At 30.9% G+C, this 19,236-nt stretch overlaps 1 protein-coding gene across 7 annotated transcripts in view; it reads left to right on the top strand.

Annotated features, from left to right (window-relative positions):
- The window catches only part of LOC145330278 (uncharacterized), a 173,657-nt gene that overhangs the window by 149,034 nt on the left and 5,387 nt on the right, over positions 1-19,236 (top strand). For 2 of the 7 annotated variants that reach the window (XR_013883348.1, XR_013883347.1), the window contains 6 exons: positions 9,813-9,902; positions 10,856-10,900; positions 11,522-11,698; positions 12,193-12,303; positions 12,425-12,553; positions 12,902-13,573. Coding sequence is in view for 4 of the 7 variants with exons in the window: in XM_080174909.1 (XP_080031035.1) it covers positions 9,813-9,902; positions 10,856-10,900; positions 11,522-11,698; positions 12,193-12,303; positions 12,425-12,553; positions 12,902-13,015 (666 nt within the window). In the remaining 3 variants the exon portion in view is untranslated. Of the gene's footprint in view, positions 1-9,812; positions 9,903-10,855; positions 10,901-11,521; positions 11,699-12,192; positions 12,304-12,424; positions 12,554-12,901; positions 18,497-19,236 lie in introns of those variants that run through there. The other 5 variants (XM_080174909.1, XM_080174907.1, XM_080174910.1 and 2 more) reach the window with 3 other exon arrangements.

Raw genomic sequence — 19,236 nt, 5'->3', positions numbered from 1 at the left:
TTTAAGGAAAATGTAAGAAAGTCAACGTTTCCTAATGTTTATATTTTTTATTTTTCATGCTGTGTTTTTAATGTTGATTTAGTTCAGGTTGTTTAATTAAAGATGAGGGGATTTAAATAATTGAAGTGCTTAATTTATTAAATACAAAATTCAATCTTTGTATTTATATTTTATATTTTTATAAAATTTTCAGTCTTAAACAATAAAAGCCCTTCTGATTATGCTTCTTAAATTGTCTCTATATATATACCAATTTTATTCCATTCTCTCTTTTCCAATTATGGCATAATGATTTTTTCGACCTTGTGTTTTATTTTTAAGTTTAAAGATGATGTATCAATTTTAGTTTGTTTTTAGCTTGTGCCTCTTAAATTATTTAGTTTTATTTCCAAAAACGGTAATACAGTTTTTTTCGTCTGAAGCAAAAGGCTTTCAAAATGTTTTTTTCCAATTAGCTTATTGATTAATATTTCCTAGGGTTGTTTTTGGCTATTTTTCAAACCTTTCCTGCTGAATAAAGCAACTGTTTTTTTAAAGATGAAATGATTGTTTTTAATGGTTTTTAGGTTTTTCAATTATCTCTTTTCTGATTAAGGAAGATTGTTGAAAAAAAAACTATTAAAGTTGTCAATTTCTGTAAACAATCATTAATTTTGGTTTTGTCATCAAAGAAATTTCTCTATAGAATGCATTAATAAAGAAATGACGTTTTATCCTTTAGATTAAGAACCTAGATGCGTAGAAGTTTAAAAAATAATGTTATTACTCAGTTATTGATTAATAATAGTTATTTCTCGCATCGTATTATAAACAGCTTTCCGCGGATATAGAAAGATTAAAACCAGTTTTTTTTAGCTCCGAGGTGCCAAAGGCACCAGCTTAAAAAACTTGTTTTAATCTTATCATTGTACATTATTATATTCGTAGAAAAGTGGATATAATACGATGCTAGACATAGTTTTTTTTTGTATAGATGAGAACCGGTTCCTAACCACCGGATTCGAATGAATACGAGAAAACTACTTTACTTATCTGCTTTGAAAGTTGTTATTTTTAAGATTTTGTTAGTGCTAGCTAAAAAAGAAAAATGCACATAATATAGAAAATGTATTCGCGGAAAAGTTGAGGTCTGGCAAAACATTTTCATGTAAAAATATTTGCTACGTTTTTTCAAAACCACATAATTTTATTTTATAAAGAAAGCAGTGAATTTATTTATCAGGGAATATCAATAGATAATGGTCAATGCATTTCATCTTTTTTAAAAAAAAACTGCATAATTATTAAAGTTATTAATGATAATTTTTTTTGGAGAATCGTCTGAACACTTATAATCTTTTTTTTTGCAAACAGGACAACAAAGTTTTTCAGTTAACTGCAAATAAATGCAATTCATTCTTATACTTAATATTATCAATCTATGTTTATAGGTATCCTAAATTTGATGCTATGCTTGTTTATATTCATAGAAAATAAAATAATTTATCAATTTTAAGATGATTAAAACGTTTGTAAAAAGAACTAAATCAATTTTATTTTATTTCTTCTCCTCCCAATTTTTCAGATTAATGTTGTGCTTACAATAACTTTAAAATATAAAAATAAGATAGAATACAACAATTTATTTACGAAAACAGAAAAAGCAATGGAAACTAATTTTGGGTGTAGTCCCTATTGTGACAACGCCTCTTAAGGGGCGTTTTGGCGTATTGTCACAGTTGCTTTTGATAGGTTAGTTTTTGTTAAGTTAGGTGATTTCCTCGAAGGGTTAGAAATAGGAGAAAATCTACTGTGAAAATACGACGAAACGCCCCTTAACAGGCTATGCCACGAAAGGGAATATTGATATTAATTAATTTGTTGCTACTTATTTTATTATTTTCTGTTTTATACGCAGACTAGACCCGACTATTTTTATCATTGGCCAGTTTCATACAAAAGAAATATATTGGTAATTCTTTATCAAATTTTGGCACAAACATTTTGTTTCTTACCGTTAAAATATTATTTTTCTCTCTTTTAATGTAAATTCGTCCACTTTTTGTTTTGTTTTGTAATTGGATTTGATCTAAAAAAGTTAAAAATAGCTAAATATTTTATACAACATAAAATACAAAGGGATAGTTGCATGAAGTGTATTTAACAAGTTTGATTGTAAGCTTAAGTTACAATAATTATCATGCAGTTTTTTGTGAAAATTGGTCAGCCATATAAGATGCATTTAACCAAAAATATTTTTTTAAAATTACCTGGTAGAAAATAGAATATTTATCAAATATGCAGTTCACAAAATTAAAGTTTAAATGTACTTCGTGCAACTACCCCTTTTAAAATAACACGAAAGCTACAAAATATTTATTGCAAAAACGTTTTCATAGTCAAATATCCTTTTTTTTCTTGTGTAAAAATGTATATTTCAAGGTGTAAAAAATATGTTGAAATTCGGCCATTCTTAATTTATTTGATGGGTTATCTATCAAAACAGATAATTACAGAAAATAGCAAATAATTTGATTTACTTGTTTTTTCCGTTACATATTGTGGTGCTAAGATTCATTATTTTAAAAATATATTCTTTTATTAAAGTACTAGCGGCTTCGCCCCTAGCCTTATGGGGCGTTACCCCAAGAGGTAATTGAAAAAGAAAAAAAATAGTTACCTCAGGTGCTGCAACCACTAATTTCAAATTAATTTTTTTTAATAGAGGGGAATTTTTTGGTTTTTTTGGGAGTGGTTGGAGATGTCCCAAACCCCAAGATGATAGCCTAAAACCACCACAGGACCAGTAGGCATATTCGCTGAAGAGTAGAATCCAATCGGTTCAGTGTTTACCGAGATCTTAAGGGACGGCCGGACAGACATCAATCTACTTTGTATTATAGATTATAAATTAATTTTAAATGTTTTTTTTTGCAGTTTTTTGGGCCAACCTGAGATTTATAAGATGTGTGGGCGGTTAAATAATGATCTTTTAAACAAGAACTTCAAAATGACCAGTTTGGACTTGTTATTCCTCACAATTTATGCTACATTTTATATGTTTTAAATTTTTCATAATTGTTTTTAAAAGCGAAGCTTTTCTATAATTAGGGTCGGTCCGTCCGTACGTCCGTCCGTCCGTACGTCCGTCCGTACGTCCGTCCGTCCGTCACGGATAGCTTTTTTCGTTAATTTAGACATGTTAGAATTGTCCTATCGATTTCAAATTTTGCATGGTCATTCCTTTAGTAGTTAGGTACGATTTAGAAAGCGTAGCAACTCTATAATCATTACCAAAATGTCCGTACGTCCATTTTAAACATGTTGATTTTTTTACTTTTTTAAATAGCTTTTTTCGTTAATTTAGGCAAGTTAGAATTGTCCTATTGATTTCAAATTTTGCATTGTGATTCCTGTAATAGTTAGGTACGAGATAGAAAGCGTAGCAACTCTATAATCATTACCAAAATGTCCGTACGTCCATTTTAAACATGTTGATTTTTTTACATTTTTAACAACAAATTTGTATGTGACCTAATTATCCTATTGGTCTGATTTTTGGTATACTGATTCCTGGGACAACAAAGTACAATATTATAAGCGAAGCAACTCTATAATCAAGTCCTAAAAATGTAAGTATGTCCATAATCATTATCATGTATCAAGCAGTTTTTCAACAAGTTTACTTACAATTTTGCTTTGACTCTTATACATTCGCATTCTGATTATTCAGTTCTGACATTATACAAGTGTTAATGTCCGTTTGTCCTCCCGTTTCAGAGCTTCGCTTTTATGGATGTTGTCATCCTTGTTTAATAACAGAGGGAGAGGGGATATTTTTCAACAATTTCGACTTTGAATTGATTTAATATTGAAGAAATGTGTTGTTAAATCTACATATTGTTAGTTTAGTTGCAGCTAGGGCTGGCGAACGTGCGGCTGTTGCACTAGATTCAGCTCCGGCGTTCTCTGTAAATTTCAGGGATCTTAAGGGATAAGACAATCGACGTAAAATTGATGTTCACCCAATTATGATGATCAACAAAATTACTACTTTTGTAGATTTAAATTATTACTGGTGTGCATCAACCATAAAAAATTTAGAAAATTACCCAAAATTTTGAGTTTTCGAATGAGATACCGGCGTAATTTACAGTCCAATGTACACTCCCTCCCTGGTAAATTGAAGCAAAAAATCGTTCCAGTTTCTATTTATTGACAAAATACAAAAGCATTAAGCAGGCTAGCGGAGTCTTTAATTGGTTAATTGAAGCCACGGCCTGCTCAGGCTAAGTCTATTCAATTTTACAACAAGTTTTGCAACTTGTTGACTTATGTAAATAGACAAAAACTTTTCTCCCCAATGAATCAGGCCAAGCAGGGAAAAAAATGCGGGTAATTCCGAGGCATTCGCCACCTTGCGCATTTTTTATTCTATCTTAGACATTTTCTTGGAGTTTTTACATGTTTCTCCCATATTTTGGGGCGATAAAGGAATTTTTATCTTTTTATCTGGAAATATTTAAGGGTTGCCAACTTTAAATAATAACTGTTGTATTATTACTTATAATAATATAATATATGATTTTTTAGTCATAAACTAAGAAAAAAAGAGTTGTCTATACTAATGAATTGTAGACAAAAAACAGTCAATTATGGCAACCTTGGTTTTTTATCCTTAACATGATTCTGCAGTGCATTTTATTGTGCACCCAAGCTAGATAGATAGATAGGTGGATACAGTTTTGCACCCAAATTGCTGAGTAAGAGACTAAATTTACTCCCGGCTGGGTTCTTTAACAATATATACCTACACATTTATTTTCTGATTTTTTCTCAAATTTTTTTTTCTTCATAGTTTATTTACAGCTGGGTTACCTAATTGAAAAAATGATCTTAGTTTTGAATTTTTAGCTTGAAGCCTCTGAAGGGATAAGATAATGGACGTCAAATTAGATACATCACCAATGATAATAAACAGAATTATCCCACTGTATTCCTTCAATGAAGTTCAATAAAACCTAGTGCTAAAATTCCGTAAAGGTGTAAAGCCTAACAACAGTAGTAAAACGATAAAATTCATATCAAAATTTGTATATAGTTCTTTTAAATAAGGAATGCACATATTTAGTAAATATTATCGTTCTATTACTGTTTTTGAGCCTTAAAACTCACACCTTTACGTAATTTTATCACAACCTTTCTCTCCTTTTTTGAGTTATCAGTATAAAATGTCCCTTCCCTCTTGGATTATTCTTTTTTAGGTCGTTTTATAAACATTACTACTGGGCTATTTATAGTTATTACAAGATGTATGAGACAAACTACCCTGAACAATACACAATTAGAGACCATTAATTCAATTGTTTTGTTATACAAATGCTGTCATTTAATTCAGTATTCATAGTTATACAAATTTGAAATGTCTAGCAAATCTAATGGATGACTTTTTCTTTTGTTTTTCTTGAAAATTTGCCAAGCTAATTCTTTCTAATAATAAGATGTTTATGTCATAGGTGACATGGAGTTTATAGGGTTGCTAATCCTAATATGAAAGTAACAGGATCTGTGTCTGTCTGTCTAACGAAGGTTCTTGTAATATGGTTCTCCTTTACAGTGTAGTTCTACATAGGTCCTGGGAAGGTTTATAGCTAGCAATTTACAAAAAACTAAAATTACACATCCAAGCATTTGGTATGAAATGAATCTGAATTGCAGAAAGGGTAATATGTATTCATGATTCGTCTCCTATTCTAAATTCTAATGTATAAAACGTCACCAGAATGTCTTTTTCATACACTCTATGTTTATACAAAACGGACCAATATAAAGCTTTCCTTAAAATAAAAAAAAACTTAATATTGCAGCCGTTTTGAGACTGGGTAGGAAATACTATAAACATCCAACTACTAAGTTTAGATATTTAATTTTTATATCTTAAGAATAAGAACCATATTGTAATGCAATATTTTGCGGTTTTCCTACAATTTTTTACATGAATCCGTCCCCATTTGATAATATGACCCCATGTTGTCAAGTGTATAAAATAAAAAGGGATTAACCCGTCACAAGAATATCATATACAAATTTTCCATCCACTAAAACACAAATGCATTGTTTAGGCTGTGACGATTTTGTGCAGTTTTTTGTTTAGTTTTCATAACATTCTTATAAATCTCAATTCAATGCACTCCCCAACAAAATAAGCCATTTCAGAGATCATGTATACCATAAAGATTTGTTCCTCTAATCCTGCAATCCTTGTTTTTTTGTGTGTGTGTAATGGCATACGTGTAAATTGAAATATAATCATTAAATACAAAAGCATGACACAAAATAAGAAATTTACGATCTACAAAAAGAATCGTATATTGAGAAATCATGAGGTCGAGGCTCGGTGTTTTGACAATAAACACATTTTTAGGATATAGCGACATTACTGAAATATTATATATTTTATGGGTTTCGATTTATTTTTAAATTCTGAAATTATTTATTTGATAAATCTTAAATACAAAATCAAATATGACAATTTTTTAAAGAACTTTTTTTTGTGCCAACGCCAATACGTCGTTGTGTAGATGGAGAAATTTAATTAGCATATAAAATCGTGATAAATTTGCGCAATTTTTATTTTATTTTTGACTTGACTGAACCCTAAATGTAGAGACATAGATTTTACAATTCCTAGAAAGGGTGCCGGCCTAGCTTTTCATCTTGGATAGGGAAATACATTCTTTTAAAGCTAGTTGTTTCACCAGTAATGTAGTTAGTAAAAATTTGAATTATGAAATTCCATTCAAGTTCTACTAATTATTAGGGAAGCTTTGTATAGATATTTATCATGTTTATGGATATTTTTATTAAAAAAAGGAAAGAAAACTTTTATTTTCATTTCTTTGTTTTCATACTGTAATGTATTTAAAAAACCTTAAACATCAATCTTTTATAAATGTTCTTTAAAAAAATTCTTCGAAATGATATGATATCTTTTGCAAATTAAATATAGTTTTATAATTTGTTTAATCTCATTTTATAAAATCCAGAATCAAGAAAGAAAATATTCTTTGATGTTCCCTTTATTAAATATGTTGAGGAAAAAATTAAATAATTCTATTGAGAAAATATAAAATATTCTAAAGCTCAAATATTTTATTTCTTTTTATTGTAACAAGGACGAACTTGTGAAAAATTAGTTGAATACATTGAAATAAAAATATCTATATAGTTATTTATATGCAAAATTATCGGTCATACGCTTCAAAATATTTTCTTTATTAGAATAAAATGTATTTTATTTTTAATCACCCTTCTTACGTAATTAAAAGATTTTAGATGAGCTTAAAAACAATACCTAAAATATAGACAATTTGAAAATGTCAATATATGACTTAAGATTGCAAATTTGATATTTAACTATTAGTAAACAACTGTACGTTCTTTTGACAATCTCTAGTTTTATAGTAGCTTTGCTTTGCTACTAAAACTATTGAAGATCTGACTGTGAAAAGCTTCCAGAAAAGCAAAGCCCAAGAAATAGTTTTAAAATAGATTTTATGTCGTTACAAAGCTTAAAAACAATGATAACTACCACAAAAAAATATTGCAAAAAAACAATATTTGTTTATAACTTTTAGGGATCATAGAAAGAAAACGAAGTTGCGGGTTTCGTCTTTTTTTCACAGTAGCTGTTATCTTATTTCTAGCCCCTGCGGGGCATATTTTCTAACCCTACGGGGCAATCTTTAACATTTAATTAACCTAACCTAAAATAACCTTTCAAAAGCTACTGCGAAAAAACGATGAAATAACCTTTCAAAAGCTACTGTGAAAAAACGATGAAACCCGCAACCTCGTTTTCTTTCCATAACACACTTTGAGAAATTTTGAAATAACCTTTACTAGATCTAACCCTGGATCCCTGAACTAATAATGCCACACATCCTTACAAGAAATACAATTTTGTTAGCTTTCATTTCATAAGAAACTTTTACCCTCTGACCCACGGATAGGTGTGTTCTGCAAATACAGCTAATATTATAATTATTATTTGATAATTTGTTGTTTTATATGAGACACATGGATCTTTAGGGATAAGACAATGAACGATAAATTCATATACAACCCCTAATGATAATAAATGAAATTTTCCCTTGTTTATTAAAACATTATATTGAAAAGTTTTAACTATAATAGTTAGTAATTAACCAATCAACCTAATTTTTTGAGCCAACGAATAAGATAATGTGGTTATAATAACTTTTGGTATGTAATTTACAGTTGAATGTGCCTTCCCTGCCTCTTTAGATGCCATTATTGCTATGCTTATCAAAAATGTTAATTGTTTTTGCCGTTTCATAGATCTTACTGGACACCTATGAAAGTGATGGCATTGCCTAAAAAAGTTAGATATTAATTTTATCTTATATAGTAGAACTTTCAATTATATTTACGTCCTTGTTAAAAAAAATAAGAAAATGGATAATACCTCATTAATTTTGTGATAATACGTTGTAAATTTTTATATTCTTGACCTTACTCAATATTCACACACGGAGAGGTCCAGCTATTCCGAGATTTTAATTTTAATTAGAGGCGTGCACAGGATTTTGCAAGGATTGTTGTAAAAAATAGGTCTTCAAGTCTAAAAACGTAGTCATTTGGGGATAGATTTATGCGAACTTTTGTTTAGATTTTATTTTTAAAATAATTTTGAGTATCAAATGCGTTGATACTCCACATTAGAAAATGGACGTTTTTCTGACCTTTGAATGAGTCTTGCTTTTATGGATGTTGTCAACCTTGTTAAAAATGAATAATAGTAGAACAAAACTTCACTGTAGGATTAAAATGAGTTTAAATCTGTCCCTTTCCCCGATATTAAAAGCAAGCGCAAATATTTTAACAACAACATTCTTCAAGACTATTAACCTAGCTAATTTATTTTACATAAAACTTACTTTTTACCTTTCAAATGTTTTCCTATTTTTGAATTTTTAATTTATGTGTTCTCTTTTTTAAAAATATTCTTTGAAAAATACGATTTAATAAAAACGTAAACTTCTTTTTGCTAAAATGTAGGTAAGGTAGCATAAAAATTTTCTGTTATGAAAAAGTGGATATAATGACAGTAAAAATTTGTCGTGATTTTAGGTTGCTACTATGGACCTCATTTATTGGTCAGTTCGTTCATCCAGTAGGTGGGGAGGGGATGAAGGATATCGTTTTTTTAGCCAACTGCTAAGAGTATGCCTTTATTAAAATACATGAAAATCTTGAACAACATCCAAGTTATAATATATCGATTTAATAATGATTAATGAAGATTAAAATATGTTAGGAGATGAACACTCATTACTCATTAATACTTAAGTAATATTGATTAAAAATAGTTTGGGGGAGAAATGGACAGGGATCTTAAGGGATAAGACAATGGATGATGAATTAATGTGCATCCCCAATAATAAAAGATATAATTACCCAATTGGAGGTGTAAATCAATTTAGCGTCCACTGTCTTCTCCCTTTTAAGATTCATAAATAATAATCATTTTTCTTCAATTTAAATTATACTATCAAAAATTCTTATGCATGTTATAACTAACAAGAGTTATTAATTTTTTGAAAGATGATTTTTTTATTAGTTTAAATCAGTTTTATTTTCTTATTATCATCTTTGAAAAATAATCTTAAGCTTCAATCTAACATGTCATTTAAACTTTGGGTTTCTGGGAAAGATCAATAGAAATTAAATTAAATTTTGGCAAACTTTTAATCTATTGATCTATCCCTATAATCCTGTTTGCTGTGCTCATTTTTTTATTTGCTATTTAGATGCCCCGACTATACGCGGGGGCCAGTACTGCCAGTACACCCTGGAACTCTGGTCAACAACATAGCATGTCTTCTTATCATAATAACATAGTATGGAACTTTTCATTCATTTCTTTGTGTGTGTGTGTGTATGTGTGTGTGTTTGTTAGCACAGTTGATAAATAGAAATTAGTTGTACATATTATTTAATTTGGTTTTTAGTAGAAATTATACATTATATTGTGGATGGACTTGCTAAAAAGCTATTTAAGAATTGTAACTCACAAGCAAGGAGGACTAAAACTAGTTTGACATCATAACCTCCCCCCCCCCCCCCCCTCTTCATGTATAAATCCTTTTTTGCTAATCCCCATAAAACTTTATTTCAAATCTTTAAGATCTAAATTTAAATGTATAATTTTTACTAAAACCACTTAGATTAATTTTTAACTAAATTTTCACAAAACAACACTCCATAACACATAATCATAAAGGGGGGGGGGGGTTTAATGCAACCATCTCGTAATCAGTGATTAAATAGCACTTAGAATTCGAATTTCGATCTGAACTTTTGCATGAGTAATCCTTGGTAGGTCTATTTTCCCTAAATTGAACAAAAAGTTGGAAAAGTAACGGCTGGCGGCTCAGCCGTTTAGCCGTTTTTTGCCTATTTTCAGGGTAAATTCATCATCAATTACGTAGGAATCAACTTTTTAAAACATATTTTTGGTTTAATCCATGTTGAATGATGGAAATAACCATTTTTAAAACTTCTAGTACCTACAGCTACTGTCTAAAACCGTTTGATAGCGTTTTGGAGTTGAAAAGAGTATTATGTGAAGATAGGTTTCGTGACTAATTTACACTACAGATATCCAAAAAATGGCAAAACAGCTGAGCCGCCAGCCGTTAGCCGTTACTTTTCCAACTTTTCGAATTCTAAGTGCCATTTAATCACTGATTACGAGATGGTTGCATTAACCCCTCCCCCCTTTATTTCTAAATTATCTAAAATTCATAATATCTGTATAAATGTTGATATTAATTATGGATTGTTTGTTTAGGTTGGAGCCGCAGGTTTAGCCCAGGCCCAAGCCGCACACGCACAGGTATTAATTTTTTAGGTGGTCTATTTAACCCATACCATACAAACAAAATAGCATCAAATAGAGGATTTTCCATTTTTTATAGGATAGGATAGGTTAAATAAGGGTTATGAGTGCCCTTCAGAGATGATATTACTTAGTTCTAGGGCCCAGACATATGATTGGATGGCAATCCGTCAAATTTTTGGACCGGATTCGGATTCTTACAAGAATCAGTCAAAAAAATAGCGGATTTCCGCGGATTCCGGATTCTAGCAATATTTTAAAAGGCTTTTATTAAAAAGTTAAGTGCTACAATTAAATGTCCTAAAAATTAATGTTCTTAGTGGTCTCTATAATTCACTTCCGATAATCGAACCAGATTTTAAAAGATATTATTTTTAATGATGATAATCTTTGTCTTCAAAAAGGGGGAGTTGAAAGAAAAAACAGTAATTCACAGTTTTACATTGTATCTTTTTAAAGCGACTGTCAATCAAAATATCAGTGCTGTAGCTCTTTTTTAGATTGAATTCCTGTAGTTTTGGTTTCAAAAAGTGTCACAACCGCCCCCTCGTTTACGCGTAGCCAGTTAGTTTTCAACCTAAGGCTTAGAACCATAAATAAATATTTTCTTGAATTTAGGTTCAGGCCGCCCAATCCTTACCTGGCATGAGCGCAGCTCACCAGGCCCACCAGGCAGCTGTGGCCGCAGCCCAGCAACAACAACAACAACAAGCAGTACCTTCAGTTTCATCAGCTGTGGCTGTGTCGGCTGCTCCAGTCACCTCTATGAGCAGCAGTGTCATTGCACAAGCACAGGTAAACAGATAATAGTTGTCTCCGTGTCATAGACAGCGTTCCGCGGATATTAAAATGAAAACTTTTAAGAATAAAACCAGTTGTGTTAGCCCCAAGGGACCGAAGGCTCAGAATAACAAAACTATTATTAGTTTTTTTGTGATTTTTGTTCTATTAATCGTTAAGATTGTCTGTAATACGATGCTTTTCAGTATTGCTGAGAACTAGTTCTAATTCAGCTAATATTAATCGGCTTCGAACCCATACTGGAAACATGAAGGTCAACCTAAATGAAGACATACATACATTGTTTAGACAGCACCCTTTTGATTTTAAAACAATGTCTATTTGACAGGTTAGGTTAGTTTCACGCCACAAAAATGATCCCGTAAGAGCTGGGAGCTTGGGTGCACATGGCGGGTAAAATTCTATTGGAACCAATTAACAGAAAAAATGTCATATATAATACAATATCAAGTTTTAAGGAATAATCTTAGAGTAATATATTGTTGCAGGCCCAGTTGGCAGCTATCAAGTCACAACAGCAGCAGCAGAATCAGCAGCCACAGCAACAGCAAAATCCAGCTGTCGCCACCAGTAAACCTCTTGTCAGTATGCCTCCCCAGGTAATTATATACTTGCAAATGGTTGGTTGATTGATTAGCCATTGTTTCACAAAATGTTACACAAAATTAAACCTTCTGTAGAAAAAATAGTGGGTGGAATTTATTTGTAATTTTATTTCAGGCATCCATGGCAACGTCAGCTATCACAACAATGGCGGCTATCCAGTCTCCGCAGCTGGGCAGCCTCCCGCTAGCCGCTAGAAGCCTCTCAGCCGCCACGATACCTACACTCACATTACAGCAAGCTCAGGCAGATACAAAATATATATAAATTATTAGATAATCTGCTATTAAAATAGTAGATTGTATTAATTTCAAAATTAAGACTAAAGACAAATAATTTGTCAAGGCTTTTTGTTAAATCTGTCTTTTATGACCTGACCCCTAGAAAGGTATGAAAGGGGGGGGGGGGGTATCATAATAAATATCCCGTAATCTAGAAATAAAGGACATCTGAATCTAAAAATACTTTTTTAGCCTTTTAAAATATAACTACATGAATCAAATTAACCGGTTTTTGTAAAAAAAAATAATTAAACATTCACTTCTTTTCAAAGTCGCAAACTACATTTTATTTATATATATTTTGAATTGTTAGGCATATCAGCAGCTGGCAGCCGCTGGCTCCCTGACGGATCCGTACCTGGGCCAGGGAATCGGACCTATTGCCGGGTACCAGAACCCTCTGTACAGGCGGTTTGCCCCGTACTAAAGTGTTACATGTTACATGTGTTTCATACTCTGGTTAGTTATTTATGTGCATTGTGCTAAATTTAAGCAGCTTCTGGCTGCCGCCGCCGGTTGGAGCAGCAGCAGCTAAGCCGCCGCTACCACAAACTCACACTAACACACAAAAATCCTGGATGAATATAAAAAAAACATTATGATCTGAAATAAAACTGAGGGACACTAGTAATGTAAAGATCTGTTTATATTTTGGTGTATCTATCTGACTCAACAAATCTATGGAAAAGTGCCCTCCTAAAGCTCCTCAATGACTCCATAATAGCCTGCCTTGTATTACAGCTCAGTAGTTCAACAAGCCTTGGTCTATTCTAAGCAGATTTCATCTGAATAAAAAAAACTACGGAGAATCTCGATAATATCTCAATAATTGTGTTCTCTATCCATCGTAGCAGAGAGTTTCTCAACCCTATACATCTATTGAAGTTGTATACCATCCCTGTTCATGAGAACCTGAAAGAAGAAAGTTCTGAACAACTAACCAACCAACCAAGCATCAGCCTGTTATTCGTTGGCCAAGAAGAAGGTAAAGATAAAAAAAAGCCAAGAACGTGCATAATCAAATATGGTGAAGCTAGCGCAACGCCTGAGAAATGTGCCTGCCTACAGTTACATCCAAGCAAGAGCACGTTGTACCATGTTGTATTATCAAAATGCCTGCTGTGTTTTTCTATCTCTCCATCTATCTTGATATATAAGCATTTAAAGTGCACATTTGTACGTTACATTCAACAAGCACAAAACGTACAAACAACACATGTTTGGTTTTATGCTACAAAGTTTGGAAATATGAAACCTGTTTAAAATTTCTCAAGATTGTTACTTTTTAGTTTATTCTTCAACAATGATATGTAAAGCTATTCAAATTACGTTTGGCATCTACTAACTAAATAACTATAAAGTCTATAATTATAACAATGACAGAGTATTACTAAACTACACATTGCATAATGTTGTAAATGTATGATTTATCCAGCCTGAGGTACATTCTCATGGGCCTGTATTGTTCTTGTTATGCTACAATTTTGTGCATCTTCACTCTTCAGAGGCTTGCTGTTCATATGTAAAAAAAATGATATCTAAATTGCTGACTGAAAATCTTGCAATATTTATATGTATGATGATTATTAAATGATACTTTATTTACTAACCAAGAAATCTCTAAAAAACTGCCCAAATTATAACATTGTAAATAAAAAAACAATGACAAATAATATTCCCTAATTTTCCATGTAAGAATGTACCTACAATTGATATTTTTTATGGAGGTAGGAATCTGAAAACACTCATTAACAAACAAAAAATACTCAAACTGATATTTTGTTTAAGAAACCAGTGAAATAGTTTTTCCTAATATTATATCTAAGGCCTAAATATTATTAAATATAACATTTACATATATTTCTCAATTATTAGGAGGGCAAAAATCTCTAAAAAGATCTGATTTTGAAATGTTTAATCTCTATATCTCCCTTTCCCCCTTTTATTCCTTTTTATAAATTGATATTATTAAGATTTAAGACTATGATAGTTCTCACAGAGTAAGCTTGTTCTCATTGTGTTATTTTAAAGTTTTAACCCTTTGATGACGAGCTGAACTTTACTGTTGTTGATTAATTTAAATTTGATTGGTTAATACTTTTATGATATTGTTTTCAACATTTTTACTCAATTGTGCAGAGTACATCAGTTAGGATAATGAAAGACCTTTTAAATCATTTAATTACTTCTTCATTATAAAAATCTTTTAATGAAAATATTCTAATTCTAATATTGATGATTGTTGACAATTGATCTTTCATTGTGCCTAACTTTACATACACTTTATGTTTGTTTCTTTTTCTGCTGCTGTGTGTGCATGTACTACCTGTACAATTTCTGAAAGTATTGGTGCTATAAAAAACTTGTTCTATCTACTAGTGCAATAAAATTATAATTATTTTTAATTGCTTTTTTACACAAAAATCAATTAAAATAATTATAAATATGTTATGATGTAAAAAGATTTAATACTAAAATTCTAACAAATATTTTTGAACTGAAATGATTGAAATGAAGTAAGTCCCTCTGTAAGTGAGTATTGCATGTGTGTTCAGGTTATTGGGAAGTTGCATTTACTTCCCCATAAAAACCTGTCACTTCACTTTTGCCTTGGCTGTTAAATAAAAACTTTGCTGTTTGGAGCTTACAGTACAGCACTTGGTAGTAAATTAGTGTGTGTGTGGCAGTTTTGCTAGATGTCTAGCTGGCTAGCTATCCTTGCTGTATCCAGCCAGCAAATATCATCCATATGAAATGAAGCAATGCCAAATTAAAAAAAAAACCTGCCTTGAAAAAGTTGTTATGTATTTTTCACCAGGAGTGCAATTTTTAACATATCTTGGTATTTTTCCAGCCTAATCTTCTTTCTGATCACTTTTAGGGCTTCAAACGTAAAAGTCTATGTAGTTTTTAGCTGTTATTATTAATAATCTTTGTGTGTGCCCTATAATATGTTAAATTTACAGCATAAAAAAATGGTATGATTTTGCTCATGTGTATTATTAAAAAAGTCAGCATGATATTATATATTAAGTTATGATAAAACATTAGCATGAAAATGTACAAAAAAATTATGATAAAAAAAACTGGTCATGACCTCAATAGTGCCTAGTACAGGACTTCCACTTGCATTGGCCGTTATGTTTTGTTAGAGAATCATGGGTAGGACGTACGTCTGTAAGACGGTTATCTCGTCTCCTTCCCCCATTCTGCATGTTGTTACACTATTTGATTAAAAGCATATGATTTATTATATAAACCTTTCTCTCTCTCTCTCTTGTTAATAAATTGATAAAGTATATATTGTTGTCTGCTAAGATATTGGCATGCCAAATTATTTGGCCACAAAAAATTGCATTTTGTTAGTTGGTGTTTTAAAAAACTGTTTCTGTGATTTGCATTAATTTTATTCTTGAGCATAAAATATTTATGATAAATTTTCTGAAAATGGACAAAACTGACCCTTGAGCTTCAAGATTGGAATATTTATTACGAAGCAACGATGTAATATTTTAACATTCCCTGCAACTTAACAATTTCCTAGTCATTTAAGTTAATCCTCCATTTTTATTTAATTTTTGCATAAAAAGTGCCTGATGCCTGATTGCATATTCATTAATAGCTTGGATTTTTAATATTTTAAGGAGGGGGGGGGGGGGGGGGAGGGGTCCATTGTAAGCAAAAAATGTTGTTATAGCAAAGGTCAGGTAAACAAAATGATATTCACGTTTTCACTTCTCTTGGAAATCCGCCAAAAAAGTTTGAAACAAAGGGTGAACAAATTGCAAGTCTGCAAAAGGGTTAAGTATGTGAGAACTTCATTAATTTAGCCCAATTTTTCTACTCAATATAGAAAGAAAGTTATGAGTAATTAAATGTCAAATTTCTCGGATTTTCCATGATAAATTAATTATGACCCACTGCCTGTCAGTTTACTTGCATGTTGTGAACAAATAATATTATAATTGTGCTTTTATTGAAACGCATTGTAATTTTACATCCTTAGTTTAATGATTTTATAAACATCCATGCATGTTTCAAGCAAAAGATATGTATTTAAAAGCACATAAATGAAAAAAGATACACACAATTAGGTTCCATTAATCTTGTTTCCATTTTGAATACTTGTTCTTAATTGTTCTCATATTTTTTTATAATTGACATGTCAGAAAAATAAGATAAGATTTATTTTTAGATTATTTCGTCTGAATGATTCAATGAGAAAAGCGGTTACTTAATGTACATTTAATTTGCTTACAGACGCGAATAATTTGCCAGTCTACAACATTGCAAATGTTGATCAGTCTTGAGCTTAATTTTATTTTGCATTAATTGCAATACCTTAACTGCACTGAAAAAATCTAGGAACAAGAAAAGAAAAAAATCCTCGAAAATGTACAGGAGTTTAAAAAAAAGATAAATTGTCTACTTAACTGCATAATGCAAATAAAGAGATATGTGAGCGCTTTACATTGACCCGACGCTAAAGGTATGCCAAATATTCCAACTTGGTTAATTTAATCCTCAAAAAAAAACTCGCAACTTAAGATAGAAATTTTTGTTTTCTTGTACAGTTTTCTTGCTAGTCAGATTGAAATAGATTTCGCAAAAGAATTATAACGCAATAAAATTGACATATCTTTTTAAAATTTATTAGATAATTTTATTCTATTATAAAGCAAAAATAACCCTTTGCTTATCTTTCATCTTTAAAACTCTTTTTATCTCCTTGATTGAAGTACAATATACATACATACATAGTCTGGGCTAATCCAGGGAGGGAGGGGACATTAGGCTTTACATTACACTAGTCCCCAAAGTTTCCAATCTTCAACTTTTGGGATTTTTATTGATTTTTGATTGGTTAGTTCATTAAATTAGGTGTCTACATTTCACTAATTGTAACTTATAAAAGGGATAATTTTGTTTATCATCATTGGGGATGTACATCAATTTATCGGCCACTGTCTTATCCCATAATTTCCCTGGGGCTAATGCCTGTCATCCCAAGGGAATTGCCTCAAATACAACTACAACTTTCCCCAATAAATATTTATTTAATTCATTGTTTATTTAACAAATTGTACACACCCCCCCCCCCTTATTCTGCAAAAGGAAGGAAATATCGGGTTTATGCTTATTTTTCCATCTGTCAATCATTTTTTTTTCTTAAGTTCAAATAAATAGTATATATTTATAATCTTGAAACATACAGATATGATAAATGTTTAGAAGCTACGCTATCAAAATTATCTTTTATCTATATGTTATTGTAGAGACTGGCCTAATCTTTGAGGATTGTTTATATTTTTGTTAGCTAATGGGGTGTGTAATATATTTTTCTGGACATCACAAACATTGATTTCATCTGACCGGCTACTGACATATTTTTATGATAACATTTTTTAAATTTTTAATAAGATTTATCAACACAAAAAGTGTAAAATTATATTTTTTAATTTATTTTATTCCTAAATTTTGTATCACCCCAGATTGAGGCATGTAAACCCGGCTCCCCATTCATAAAGTTGTTTATTTTTTTAGAGGCACTGCCCATAACATTTAGGTCCTACAATTAAGCAAACATTTAAATTTAGCGAGTTTGTCAAATAAGTTAGAAATGAAATTGCGCAAATATTTTTGCGCATTTTTCATTATTATGTATGGGGGAGATTTTGCTAAAATTTTAAATTGCTGTTTTATTGTTTAACCAGCATATGACTATGACTTAGTACCCAAGTGTGCAAAAAATGGAGAAGTCTAAAATGCAAGTTTGTTTTTGCAAGGCGAAAATTTGTTTTGGATTAGACGCCTTGTGTCCAAGTTAGACAATTAGGATATTTATTGTTTTTTCTCAATCTGTCAAGGAGTAAAAAAGAGATTTTTAGAGCATTTTTTCTTCAATTTCTTTAACTTTCCCTAGAGATATCCCCTTGATTTCTAAGTTTTTTCCCCATTATTTAGGTATTACTCTTAAAATAATCTCATTTGTCCCAAACAGTAGGTATACATGTACTCATGTATAAAATTTTAAGTCATCATATTAACCTTTTTCTCCCAATCCATCCATCCATCAAACAGGCCTACAGATAAGCATAATTTATGCCTTAAAGATTGAAAAAAACATACATATATCCATGCATAAATAAAATAGCCAGTGTTTAGATTGATGTGGTGATGCAGGTTTAAAGTTGAGATGGGGGCCTGACCTTAATTTTATATTGGAAGCTATATGCAATCCAAGAAAAAAGTTAAAGATGCTCATCCATAGTATCGTAGCTATCAGAAAAACTAAATAATTTCTCCAAATTTTATAAAAAAGTTTTTTTTCAAGTTTAATTCCTGGAAAAAAAACATTCAAATTGAAAAGTAGACACAATTAGGCTTTGAATTCTGTAGAAAAAGGGTTGGGCAGGTGACAGCAGAACTAACCGACCCTTGAACAACATTGTCCTCACCTTTTATAAATTCCCCGTGCAACTTCACGCCTGGAAGACATAAACAATGAGAATTTTGGGGAAAGAGTTTATTAAGAAAAAACATTGTTCTCCATTTTAATATATTAAAAGATAAAAGGAAAATACTATTGAACAGTATTTTGTTTTGTTACACTTTTAGCTAAATTGTCATTCTCTAATTTGTAAAAAT

This window comes from Acartia tonsa, chromosome 10 (genome assembly GCF_053477335.1).
Source record: "Acartia tonsa isolate MP-2025a chromosome 10, ASM5347733v1, whole genome shotgun sequence".
Taxonomy (NCBI): domain Eukaryota; kingdom Metazoa; phylum Arthropoda; class Copepoda; order Calanoida; family Acartiidae; genus Acartia; species Acartia tonsa.
Note: the sequence above shows the minus strand (reverse complement) of the source record. Positions and strands in the feature narration are given on the sequence as shown.